General features: G+C 50.8%; 1 protein-coding gene across 5 annotated transcripts in view; it reads right to left on the reverse strand.

Annotated features, from left to right (window-relative positions):
- The window catches only part of AKNA (AT-hook transcription factor), a 68431-nt gene that overhangs the window by 16894 nt on the left and 37549 nt on the right, over positions 1-13988 (reverse strand). For all 5 annotated transcript variants that reach the window (XM_044993145.1, XM_044993149.1, XM_044993146.1 and 2 more), the window contains 7 exons: positions 7202-7358; positions 6130-6290; positions 5818-5877; positions 4451-4578; positions 2945-3161; positions 2313-2467; positions 1291-1464 (listed from right to left, as the gene is read on the reverse strand). In XM_044993145.1, coding sequence (XP_044849080.1) covers positions 1291-1464; positions 2313-2467; positions 2945-3161; positions 4451-4578; positions 5818-5877; positions 6130-6290; positions 7202-7358 — 1052 coding nt within the window. The remainder of the gene's footprint in view (positions 1-1290; positions 1465-2312; positions 2468-2944; positions 3162-4450; positions 4579-5817; positions 5878-6129; positions 6291-7201; positions 7359-13988) is intronic.

Below are 13988 nucleotides of genomic sequence, written 5' to 3' on the forward strand. Positions count from 1 at the left end.
AGTGCCTTACAGACATGATACAAGTAAACAGCCAGAGCCTCAGTTTCTGTCCCCCCGGGGGACAGAGTCCTCTTCGCTTCCACAGCCAGCTTACCATCCAAAGCGGGACAAGAAATAGCTGAAGGCTCCTTTGTTCTGCTTGTGACTTGGAGCGACAGAGAAAGAAGGCGTCTTTGTGCACTTGGTTTATTACATTTTATCCGGGTAAAGCGGAAGTAGGACTCAGTTCTGATTTAGGTCACCCCCAGACACACAGACAAAATACCCTGGTAAATGTAACACAGCAGAACAGCATGTAGCAGGGATTAGATTGAGCCCAAACTGGCCAATACACCATCCTAATACTGCCCTGCTGCTACCGTCAGTTTCTGCAACATTGACGATTTCATTAAAGAAAAAATGAAGGTGAAAAATTTACAAAAGTGGACATTGATTTTGGGAGCCGAACTCAAGAGCATCCAGAGGCAATTCAGATTGTGAGCTACAATACAATCAGTAAGCAAGTCCATTTGAGCACCTAAAATGCAAGCATTTTGCAGAGGGTTTAAGAAAACTCCTGACTCTCCAAACCTGTGGAGTCAGTTTGTAGGATGGATGATTCATGGGGATAAATTTTCGACATTACTTTTTCCCTTTTTATGCTTAAAGATCTTGCATGTTGTGAAGGCTATTTGTTTAAAATCTATCTATCTCCCCATGAAATACTGAGGAACAACAACAAAGGGCTGATTTTCAGAGATCTCAGGAGAAGCACTAGATGAAGTGACAGGGAATTACAGGGCCCTAGATAATTGAGACACACAGAATCAGTGGCCATCTCTGAAAATCTGGACCTGTCTAGCCATCATGGCTGCAAAGAAAACATTTCAAATGAAACGTAATGCTGTGCAGCCTTCCTGAGAAACAACAGTTCCGGACAGCCATGAGCTACCTCATTCCCCTGTGTGTTACCTCTGAACCCTAACAATGGCAAGGCAAACACCAGTAATATGAACTATTTCACAGCTGATCGGTTTAGCAGAAAGAAAACTCTGCGCTTTGGCCTTTGGGTTTCCAACATGACAGGGCATTTAAACAAAGAAATGAAAATACAACAGTTTTTAATAGACATTTACTTTTTAAATAAAGAAGCTTTGTAACGATTTCCCCTCCCTTCTAACAGACCCTATATTTTGGGCCTACAGTCAGTTGGCGCTGTCCCTTTAAACTAGTCTCTTGTCACCTCCCCTCTCCCCCCAATTAGTGCAGGATAGTCACAGGGCATGTATTTTATGCTCCTGAATTACTTACGGCTGAGTGGTCACATGGGTCCTCTCTTCCTTTAATGACAGCATCCCGTGAGGGCTCTCAGCCGTCCCAGCATCCTCTGCAGCAGGGCCATCCACTTCCTGTGGGGAGCTGTTCTCTTCCAGGCCCAGCTGCTCCATGCTCAGAGATTCAGGCAAGGACTTGAAGCTATTGTAGCTGGTGGTATGAAAGAGATTGAGTGTCTCTCCATCCAGCCAGAGGTCCCCTTCCTAGTGGCAGCAATACCATGTTCCAGCACCCAGACCCAGTTAAAACACCAGGGGCGCTCTGCACCTTAGATGATGCGCCAGCTCCCGTTTGATCTGGATTGACTGGCAGCAGCCAGTGTCGCAGGACAGGTTAGCAGCCGGGTGCGTAAGCAAACAGGGCACTGGCAGCTCTGTCAGAGCAAGAGCTGGTACGGGCAAAAGCTCCTCCTTCACTGCTCTGCAAAGCACCTCAGTCCTACCTGGCAGAGGCGCTAATGATTTTAGCAATGCAGATGTGGTTGCTCCTGCCAGGTTAGTATCACGTGCTGGTTTTTCCAGGGGACAAGATAGAAGCTGCTAAACTCATGACACGTGTGTCCATGGCCGGGTTGGACACAGGCCTCCAGAGATGGGAACCAATTGCCCTTTGTGCCATGAGACGTCTATGCTTGAACTCTCGGCCTGAACGATATCAGTTTCCCCTTCCCAGTTACGAACACAGTGATGAGGCAAAATGCACCTTTCCTGCCGGGGTGGGCAGGAAAGCTATTCTCAAGGCAGAGATCTATGATGTGTATTCACAGCCCCCGACCTGCAGGCCCCTTTGTTGAATGCCTCAGAGAGCTGACACCGGCCAAGAACTGATTTGCCTGAAGTCGAAACACATCCCCCTGGGGCACAAAATTGCTGATCACTGCACGCCGGGCACTTGTGCTGCACGAGTGCTGGCTGTGAGCACGTAACATGGAGCGTGCATGTCCATTTCAACACGTCAGCATGCAAGTGTCTGGCTGGGTTAGCAGGGGCAACACTTACTGGTCCAGCAGGTTATCAAAGTCCTTCTCCACTTGAAGCTGCTTGTGCCGCAGGGGCTCGGGAAGCTCTTCTCTCTCCTCCTCCGTCTCGCCACTCGCAGAACTCACCTCTGCGTCCACTTGCATTTGGGCGCGGGCATGCTTTGGAACAGGGGCCTAGGGGGCAGAAAGGGGTAAGGTCAGCCCCCAAACCAGAACACCTCTGCCAGCAGGGGGCGCTGCAGGGAATGGTCCCATATGCTGGCTGCAAAGGACCTCAGCAATTTTCTAGTTCAAGCCACAAATGGAAAGAATCTTGAAAGAAGCCAGGGCTTCTACGCCATGTCGGGGCAACTCAGCACTCCGCCAGCTCCAGCCTCTGCCAGCAGGAGGCGCTGTAGGGAAGCGAGTGAGAGCTCAGGCTATGTGTGGGGATGGGGAGAGCTCACTGCTACTCCAGTTCTGGCCTGACCCCATAGGAGTCACTGAGGGAACTAGGCAGCAGCAGTGGCTGCGGGCAGGGCATCCCCACTACTCCAGTCCCAGGAGCTCTCTGTAGGAGGATCATTTGAAAGCACTTCCAGTATAGTTTTCAGTAGCGCCCTTGCCTGGGAAACCTCAGGCCACAGAAACCAAGAGCAGCACGGCGTTTACCTCAGGGTAGGGAGTGCGAAGGGCCGGGATCGGGGCTTGAACTGATGGCCTTGGGGAGGAGAGTGGCGGCTCTGAGACCAGGGTCGGCAAACAGCTGGGACGCAAGGCTGGCTCAGGGCAACGCCTCGGCGAGGTCAGGCTCTGTAGCGCTCGGTCAATCCCATCCTTCAGCTCCTCCAAGCGCATTCCCAGGCGGAAAATCTCCCCTTCCACCACTCTGAAACACACCATGCCAGCAGCAGAGGGGTGAGGGCCTTCAAAACCATGTCCAGGTGGAAAGAAACAGCTCACAGCTTAGAAAGGAAGGATGGCTCAGCGGATAAGGCACCGGCATAGGACCCAGGCGCTCTGAGTTCAGGTCCCTGCTTTGCTACAGGCTGCTTGGCCCCCTCCCCATCTGGTAACAATCCTTCCTTTGTTTGGCCTGCCTGTTTGGATTGCAAGCTCATGGCAGGGACTGTCTCTGGGTGCGTGTACAGCACCTAGCACACTGGGCTTCTGCTCTGAGACGGGGCACTGGCAATAGAAATAAAACATAACAACTGCCCCACACTAGAATGCTCTGGGCCAGGATCTGAACCAGGTAAACCGGCAGCAGGGGACCTGCCAGACCAAAGGGCACGAACAGTGGCCCACAGCAGGTGCTTCAGCCTTAGGCTGGCTTCTCCCTCTTCCATGTTTTCACCCTAGCTAATATACCTGCAGGTGCTGTTATCGTCCATGTCAGTGAACGTCAGGACTAACTTCACTGGTGTGGGTGGGGTTACCCAGGATTTACACTGTTGTGGCCGAGATCAGATCTGGTCCACTCCCACCAGCCCTTAGAACTCATCTGTCACACAGGGTACACATGTGGCTCCAGGTCATTGTCTGCAGCGTCGGAGCATCCTTTTAAACATGTGAATAATGAGCCAGGAGAAATCAGCCGGCAGAGCTGGCTAGTACGGGATTGGAACGCAGCAGGCAGTAATTCACTGCTTAGGATTCACAGGCCTCATCCCTTCATTAACATCCATAAGTATCAATCAGGAAACACAGGTAGATTAGAATAAAATGGCATAATCGCAACAGGCCAGGCCAGTGCCACAAATGTGGCTGCATTAATCACACTGATGGACTGCGGCTCATCTGCACAGGAGTTAAGCATTCATTCACGCCCCTTTGCGGCTGGCTGCTCAAATAAACCCAGCTTTCCAACGCCAATCCCAGAGCCCCTCTCTGTCCAACCTACATTTTCTTTCTTGGGCTCTAACCCCCTCCTTGCAGTGTCTGAGCACCTCATTTATCCTCACCCCCCCGGGGGCAGGGTTGTTGTCTGCATTTTACAGACGGGAACAGAGAAACTAAGCAATTTGCCCAAGGTCACAGGGTACCTATAGCCAGACCTGGTCTCCAGAGTCCCAAGCTGGCACTCTAACCACTGAGCCATGCTTCCTCTTGCTATAAATCATCATTTGAAGAGGACACTGGTAAAGGAACAAAGGCGGATGAAAATAAAAAAGCTACCTGTCTGGATCGAAGTCCCCCAGGGGCCCCGCTGCGCCTGGGCGTTGTTGCTGCAGGCGGTACTCTTCCCGGGCCTGCAGATACGCTCGCTCCAGAGCATCCTGCGCGTCCTTCAGCCTCGCAAATCCCTACGAGGGGGATAGCACATCAAAATGTGTGAGTCTGAGCTTTCGGCCCCCCCACGCTATGGAATCCTTTGCCAGATGACACGCCCAGGACGGCGTCTGGCTAGGCCGTGAGGGTGGGATTTTGAACTCCAGCCAGGCTGAACTGGGCCTGTGAATCCTGAGGTAACAAAGCCAGGACCACACACATGCAGCCATCACGAGTCCTCAGAGGAGATAAACCTGGGACCTTCAGAGCCAGAAACATGAGCCGCTGTCAATTGAGCTAGAGGGTTACTCCATTAGCTGTGCTCAAGTAGAAGGCTCTTATCCCCTTTGGGGCCAGCCGGAAGAGGAAACAGGATCACACACACCAAATCAATGTATTACAATGGTGCTAGGAACTGTATAGATATGCCCAGCACTGGCACCCCTGGCACAGGAGGACTAGGTAAGTACAGCATTGCTTAACAACCTTCTCCCTGCTCCGCTTCCCTGTTTGCCTCCCGATCGGGGCCGGCTCCAGGAACCAGCGAAGGAAGCAGGGGTTTGGGGCGGCCAATGGAAAGGAGCGGCACGTCCAGGTCTTCGGCACCAATTCGGCAGCAGGTCCCTCAGTCCCTCTCTTCCTCTTTGAGCTGCTGCCGAAGAGGAAGAGAAGGAGCGAAAGACCCACCGCTGAATTGCCGTAGAAGAACGAAGCGGCGCGATTGAGCTGAAGTGCCGCCGATCGGCTTTATCTTTTTTTTTGGCTTCGCCGCTTGGGGCAGCAAAAAAGCTGGAGCCGGCCCTGCTCCCGACGCTCAGGGAAGAGCTCTTACACTGAAGCTGGGGCCCAGCTGTGAAACTCCACGGCTGTGACTATGCCCAGCTGCAGCAGCGTCACAACCTTGGCATCACAGCAGCAGGTTGCCACCTCGCCCTGGCGTGACGCTGCACAGCACCGGGAGGCAACAGTACAGTGCCACGGCACTGAACAGCCTCAGGCCTGGTGACACTGCTTTATTTGGGACACGCGGAGTCTTCTGCTTAGAATCACCAAACTGGAAGGGACTTCGAGAGGTCATCTAGTCCAGTCCCCTGCACTCCTGGCAGGACTGAGTATTATGCGCTTCAGCCCCTCTGGGGTTCTCAGTGACCGAATGGGCCACATGCACGCGCCTGGCACTAGACACAACTGCCACTCCACATCTATCTCCTGGAAATTCCTGGGATCTCAGAAAAGGGGCTAATAAGAAAAGCAGAAAGTAAAGCTGGGTGTACCGAGAGCTGGTCCCGCGGGGTGAGTCTTCCCATTTGGATCAGTCCCTCGAAGGATTCCACCTGGATGGGAGGAGTAAGGCATTAACTAACGTCCCATGGAGCTGACCTACGGGAAGGTAATTTAATGGTTGCAGCATTACAATGGAGCTTAACCTCCTAGACCCACCCCTCCTCTTCCTCACGGTTCCTTTCTTGTCCCCCATCCCTTGCTGGATTCTCCCCCAGCACTGACAAATTCAGCGCCCCCAGTCCCCAAATACGAGTGGGTTTCATTCCACACACCACGGTTTGCTCGCTCTGGACCCCACTTGCCTGCGTCTCAAATTTCCTCGCCTGACCCGCCAGCGTCTGTGTCAGGGGATCCTCCGGAAACGGTCTCTCCGTAGAGGTGCAGGCGTCAACCCCAGCCACACCGGCGAGTGCGGAATGAGCCGGAAAGGATGGAGCCTGGTCACCTGGTGCTGACGATGGCCCTGGAAAAGAAAACAAATGTAAGACAATCCCAGCTGTGTCATCTCCCCTCTCTAGGTGACGCCAAGACTCAGGGACCACCTCCATCCTGAGACCACGGCAGGGACAAGCCACAGTCTCCAGACCTGACTCCAGAGCAGTGAGATCAAATACGTTCAGCTCACTCTCAGCAGCTCCCAATGAGTCAGAGAGCCCAGGTGAGAAGCATCTGGGTCTCAGTCTCTGGTGCACGTGTCAATCGGCAGATGGAACTCCTTGTGAATGAGCATCCGCCTTGGCACGGGGCTGCGCCGGGATGAACAGTCAGCCCTGCTTGGCTCTCTTTGCTTCTCCCACTGCTGCTGAGAAGATGGTGGGGAATATTTAGAGCCGGTACAAATGGTGCCAACTCCATTGAGGTCACTGGCATCATGGCCGCTTGCACCAGTGATGAATTTGGACCCAGGCCAACACTGGACCACATCCTTCCCTTACAGAGACACGTGGGGACTGCACATGGGCAGCACGGATGCAACTGGGCAGGTGATGACAAGATGCTGCATGACAGGGATCCCAGCAATGGGTGGGCAGCATAGGCACGGGGTAGGGAGGGTGCAAGGTGAATGGATCCTGCACACCAGAATGAGCAGCGTCTGCAAGAACACAGCACCCCTACCACCGTGGTGGAGTCCTGGGAGCTGGAGCATAGGCTAGCGATGATGGACAGTATCTCCAGCTGCTGGTAGGTGGCGTGCATCCAGATTCCTCCCTTGGCATTTGCTCTGGAGCTGTCCCCATCTCTGCTGCCCAGTTGTGAACAGCTGGAGAACAGCAGGCATAAGGGAGCTGCTTATTGCCAGGCAGGAAGGAAGGGGGCAGCAGAACGAGAGGAAAAGCAGCTGCACTAACAGACTCTCCAGTGCCTCAAACCCACCTTCATCCAGACCCGCTGGCAGGGCTGGAGCAGGCGTGGTGCTGAACGCTGCTGTCTGGATCTGTGGGATGCTGAAAGCCATGACCTTGGAGCCGTGGGCCATGGTCCCCATGTGAACGCTGTGGCTCGGCTTCGGCGGGTCGGTGTACAAGCTCACCTGAGGGGCGGGGAGAAAACAGAGCGGAGAATTCAGGTCACTCCTGACGCTGACCCTCAGCACCCAGAGGATCAGGCTTGCAGACACCAACTGATCCACCGGGACAGCTTGTGGGAAGCACCAGCTCTGTGTGTTGCTTTAGCCTGGGGGATATTCTTCCATGCTGGCCTTGGGGTAATGCTCTGCACTGCCGTAAAGGAGCTCCTGCTCCCGCTCCCATTCCCTGCTCTGATCTCCCACTGCCCAAGCAGGGAGAGGCCGAGAGCACCATGCACAGAGAGGGCTCGGCTCGGGGCCTGTCGAGCAGCACCAGCTGGGGGAGTCTGTCAAAGGAAGAGCCGGCTCCACCACTAACCAACTGCTCATCGTGCCTCTCCCATTGCTAGTGGGCTTTCTGAGGGACAGCAGGAGTCTCATCCTGCCTTCCTGAGCCAGCAGAGCAGAGACTAGTAAACGCCAGCTCAGTCTGGCCCTACCACCCCTTACGTTGCCTAGAAGACCCTGATCTCCACCCCAAGGAACAACAGCAGCAGCACGTTCCCAGAACATCAGTGCAGGGCTAATGCCTGGGGTGGGTGCATCAGGGTGGATGGGGACCAGAGTGTGATATAGCACTCAGAAGATGTGGATCTACATTGTACCCTCAAATCCATGCGTAGCCCACATGCACAAAACTGCATGCGCACACACACATCTCCACCTTGACGCGTTATTAAGATTTTGGGCACATAAAGGGCTGAAAGCAGAAATCTCTCCCTGAACTATTTTCCGGCCAAACTCTTTCTTTGGCTCCCTTGTTAGCCCGGAAGGAGCACCAAGGATACCCACACTAGCTGGCACCAGGATGCCTGTGTTGGCTGGCAGCGCCTCTCTTTTAAGTTGCACTTCACGTCCTCGCAATAAAATGCAATTCATTCAGAAACAGTATCGTCGCCTCAGCACCAAGGCACTTGTCTCTCTCTCCTTCCTCCTGGGCCGCTTTCCCAGCTCTCATCCCTCCTCTGCTGGCAGAGGATTTAGCTGGATTTCAGTAATCCCTGCCATCTGCTCACTCCCGCGCCGTGAAGCATGGCTCAGAACCCAGCTCCACCTGCCCCACGTTAACCACTATCTGGGAGGAGTTTCCTCCAAAGCTCTTCCTTTCATTCCATTTCTGGTAGCAAATTCTCCCCCGCCCAAGCTCCCATGAACCCAGGTGGAGACAGAGGGCAGGGCTTGTGCCCATCTGTGCTCTTCTGGACTGGTTCTTGCCTTATTGTTACCCCCCATCCACAAGCTCTCTATAAGAACAGCCAGAAAGAGTCAGATCAAAAGTCCATCTAGCCCAGTATCCTGTCTTCCGACAGTGGCCAATGCCAGGCGCCCCCGAGGGAATGAACAGAACAGGTAATCATCAAATGATCCATCCCATCGCCCATTCCCAGCTTCTGGCAAACAGAGGCTAGGAACACCATCCCTGCCCATCCTGGCTAATAGCCATTGATGGACCTGTCCTCCATGAACTTCTCTAGTTCTTTTTTGAACCCTGTTATAGTCTTGGCCTTCACAACATCCCCTGGCACAGTGCGTTGTGCGAAAAAATACTTCCATTTGTTTGTTTTAAACCTGCTGCCCATTAATTTCATTTGGTGACCTCTAGCTCTTGTGTTATGAGAAGGAGTAAATAACACTTCCTTATTTACTTTCTCCACAGCAGTCATGATTTTATAGAGGTCTATCATACTCCCCCACCCCCTTTAGTCGTCTCTTTTCCAAGCAGAAAAGTCCCAGTCTTATTGATCTCTCCTCATACGGTAGCCATTCCCATGCCATACCCTTTGTTGCCCTTTTCTGAACCTTTTCCAATTCCAATATATCTTTTTTGAGATGGGGCGACCACGTCCGCACGCAGTATTCAAGATGTGGGCGTACCATGGATTTATAGAGAGACAATATGATATTTTCCATCTTATTATTTACCCCTTTCTTAATGGTGCCCAACATTCTATTCGCTTTTTTGACTGCCGCTGCACATTGTGTGGATGATTTCAGAGAACTATCCACAATGACTCCGAGATCTCTTTCCTGAGTGGTAACAGCTAATTTAGACCCCATCATTGTATATGTATAGTTGGGATTATGTTTTCCAATGTGCATTACTTTGCATTTATCAACATTGAACACCAGTTGCCATTTTGTTGCCCAGTCACCCACTTTTGTGAGATCCCCTTTGTAGCTCTTCGCAATCTGCCTGGGACTTAACTATCTTGAGTAGTTTTGTATCATCTGCAATTTTTGCCACCTCACTGTTTACTTCTTTATCCAGATCATTTATGAATATGTTGAATAGGACTGGGCCCAGTACAGATCCCGGGGGGGCACCGCTATTTACCTCTCTCCATTCTGAAAACGGATCATTTATTCCTACCCCTTATTTCCTATCTTTTAACTAGTTACCGATCCATGAGAGCACCTTTCCTCTTATCCCATAACTGCTTATTTTGCTTAAGAGCCTTTGGTGAGGGACCTTGTCAAAGGCTTTCTGAAAATCTAAAGTACACTATAGTCACTCGATTCCCCCTTGTCCACATGGTTTTTGACCCACTCAAAGAATTCTAGTAGATTGGTGAGGCATGATTTCCCTTTACAAAAACCATGTTGACTCTACCCCAACAAATCATGTTCATCGATGTGTCTGACAATTCTATTCTTTACTATAGTTTCAACCAGTTTGCCTGGCACTGAATTTAGGCCTGTAATTGCCAGGATTGCCTCTGGTGCCTTTTTAAAAAATTGGTGTCGCATTAGCGATCCTCCAGTCATCTGGTACAGAAGCTGATTTAAATGATAGGTTACAAACCACAGTTAGCAGTTCTGCAATTTCACATTTGAGTTCTGGCGACTTCCCCAGATTTGTCACCTAAAAAGAATGGCTCAGGTTTGGGAAGCTCCCTCACATCCTCAGCAGTGAAGACTGATTAATTTAGTTTCTCCGCAATGTCCAGTAGTCCTACTGGTTGTTTAGCAGGCTTCTGGCTTCTGATGTACTTAAAAAAAATTTTGCTTTACTGTTTGAGTCTTTGGCTACCTGTTCTTGAAATTCTGTTTTTGGCTTTCCTAATTATATTTTTACATTTCATTTGACAGAGTTTATGCGCCTTTCCATTTTCCTCAATAGGATTTAGCTTCCACTTTTTAAAGGATGCCTTTTTGCCTCTCGCTGCTTCTTGTACACTGTTTACATTGTTTACGTTGGTGGCACTTTTTTGATTCTCTTACTAAGTTTTTTACTTTGGGGTATACATTTAAGCTGAGCCTCTATTACGGTGTCTTTAAAAAGTTTCCATGCAGCTTGCAGGGATTTCACTTTTGGCGCCGTACCCTTTAATTTTTGTTTAACTAACTTCCTGAATTTTGTGTACAGTAGTTCCCCTTTCTGAAATGAAATGCCTCTGTGGTGGGCTGCTGTGATGTTTTCCCCACCGCAGGGATGTTAAATTTAATTATATTATGGTCACTATTACCAAGCAGTCCAGCTATATTCACCTCTTGGACCAGATCCTGTGCTCCACTTAGGGCTAAATCAAGAATTGCCTCTCCCCTTGTGGGTTCCAAGACTAGCCGCTGAAAGAAGCAGTCACTTAAGGTGTCAAGAAACTTTATCTCTTGCATCCTGTCCTGGAGAGGTGACGTGTACCCAGTCAATAATGGGGATAACTGATTATTGAATTCTTTATTTTAATAGCCTCTCGAATCTCCTGAAGCATTTCACAGTCACTAACACCATCCTGGTCAGGCGGTCGGTAGTATCTCTCTGAGGCTATATTCTTATTATTCAGGTATGTAATTACTATCCATAGAGCAGGGTTTCGCAAACTGGGGTCGCCGCTTGTGTAGGGAAAGCCCCTGGCGGGGTGGGCCGGTTTGTTTACCTGCCCCGTCCGCAGGTCCGGCCAACCGCGGCTCCCACTGGCTGCAGATCGCTGCTCCGGGCTAATGGGAGCTGCTGGAAGCAGCGGCCAGTAAATCCCTCGGCCCACACCGCTTCCAGCAGCTCCCATTGGCCCGGAGCAGCGATCCGCAGCCAGTGGGAGCCGCGATCGGCCGGACCTGGGGACAGGGCAGGTAAACGCACCGGCCCGGCCCGCAGGGCGACCCCAGTTTGAGAAACCCTGCCATAGAGATTCTATGGTCCAGCTGTATTGGCCATTGACCATGAGAGTGCTGTTGTGAGCAGCTTGCTCGCAACGCGTCAGGTTTCTGCTTCCATTAGCAGCCACCCTGGAGCCTGCCCCACAGAGCAGAAATAGAGTTGGTGGCTAAAATGCAGTTTGCAGCTCAAAACTGCTCCAAGGAGTTTTCCAGCTGGCTAGTGTGACGGAGTTTCAGCAGGAGATGTTGCACTCCCAGCAGACAGCCTTGTTGCTGGAGAGGTGCATGCTGGCAGCTGGAGCTAGAGCTGGGCAAAATGTTTGCAGCAAATAGTAAATTTGCTGAAAAATGTATTTTGGGGGGGTATTGAAACTATTCGCAAATACAAGTCAAATTTGACTAATAGTTTCAACCAAAAAAAAATAAATGAAGAATTCAGAAATGTTTGTGAAACGAATCGTTCCCACATTTAGTTTTGAATCAAGAATGAAAAGTTTTGTTCAACCTGAATTCATTTTTTTTCTTTTGGTTTTTCATTTCAGCGAGAAAAAAACTGAAGGAAAAAAAAATCAGTTTTGATTAGAAACGAACCAAATTCTTTTTCTGTATTTTTCAGTTTAGCCCCCAAACAAAAGAATCAGTTGTTGGCCCAGCCCTCTCCTCTTCATCCGTTTTAGCCACGGACTGTTGCCTGGAACCAGCAACGCGAGACAGCAGTCACTCAACATGCATGTCACACATGAAGGACGATGCACAGCACCACATCTAATTATACAAGGCATGGATGTACATGGAAAAGGAACGTATCCTACCCCAGGAACTCATGCAAGTACATACCTGCATGTGAATCCTCATACAATTACACACTCACAAAAGCATGTACGTGTGGCCCTCGACAGGTCTTTCTGGCCTTGAGAATCATTCATTCGGGAGGCAGGAATAGTACCATGCGATATAGATGACTCCCCCCACAGCATAGGCACTGGATTACAAACAGCAATTGTTTTGCAGCAACAGTAGCGTTAAGCAGTTTGCGAGCTACCCATCGGCTCAGCTCATCCATCAGATAGAGCATGCAGCTGTACAACCAACGTGTTTGGGGATAATGCACAAACCCAGAGGGGAGGTGAATGTGCTGAATGGATTTGTCCTTGTGAACAGCCTGCTCAGCTCTGTTCCATGTCAGGTCGGTGCCAGACAGTTTTATGCTGGAATGCAGCAAGAGACTGGCTCTTGGGAATGGAAACGGAAAGATTTTGTGACTTGTACAGCCAGAAAACATATTTACCGTATTTATTTATAACAGAGACTGGGGGGACTTGCATGCACCTAGCGAGAGACGTTGCCTGGCTCAGAGAGTGCACAATCTAAAGAGATAAGACAGACAAAAGATGGGCGATTATTATCTGCACTTTGCTATGGGAAATCGAGGCACAGAGAGATTGAAAGTGACCTGCCCCCAGCCACGTGGTGAGCCAGTGTCAGAGCAGGGAATTGAACCCACAGCTCAATGCCTTACCCACAAGTCCTTCCTTCCTCCCCAGTCTGCCTCTAATTTCATCAGCTGACTTCTATTCTAATTTGGGACTGACTGGAAGGATTGTTTAGTTTTAAGGAGGGCCAGCATGAGACCCGCGGACAGCCACGGTGTTGTGAGGAGAGTGCAGGCCCCTGTCCCAAAGCCAGCAGGACAGCCCCGATTCACAGCCTGCAAAATCATTAGAGTCTCAAGTTCACTTGGGCACATGCTTCACACAGCACCACAAGGTGGAGGGAGGAAGCGCGGGCCAGTGGTTACAACATGAGCAGAGATGCAGGAGAATTAGGTTAAAGTCCCTCCTTTGTTACTGACTCTCCTATATGACCTTGGGCGAGTCACTTAGCCTCTCTGTGCCCCAGTCCCCGATCTATACAATGGGTTTAAAGCCCTGCCCTACCTCACAGGGGTATTGTGAGGATAAATACATTAAAGATTGTGAGGGGGGAATAGATGATGCCAGCACACCATCGACACCACATCAATGTCGAGATAACACAGTGTGATAACCCAGGACACACAACACTGTGCCATCGCTTGGACACAAAACACTGCAGGGGCACGGTGTGATGACTGCATCCTGTAATGCACAGGCCAGCGTCCCCTGCCCACAAATGCATGATGGCTGCTCCAGGCGATCCATTAGCTGAAGAGGGAGCCTTCATGCTCTGATGATCAAAGATAAGAACTTGAAACAGAAAGAAAAGAAAAGCGCTCTGGAGATTAGAGAGATGCACATTTGATGTGCGGGAAAAGACCCAGGGTGGGGGCACACGACCAAGATACTTGGTGACCTGCCTGCAAATGCTCCGGCACTCCCACCATATACCCTAAAGCTCCCAGCAATTGGAAGTTCCAGCCATCCTTACAGACTTTTCCGCCTCCGGAAGCGGAGGGGGAGTGCGTGCCTGGGAACGTGCATGTTTTTATATATAAATACACACACTAGCTAATCGCTTGCA

This window comes from Mauremys mutica, chromosome 18 (assembly GCF_020497125.1).
Source record: "Mauremys mutica isolate MM-2020 ecotype Southern chromosome 18, ASM2049712v1, whole genome shotgun sequence".
NCBI classification, from domain to species: Eukaryota; Metazoa; Chordata; order Testudines; family Geoemydidae; genus Mauremys; species Mauremys mutica.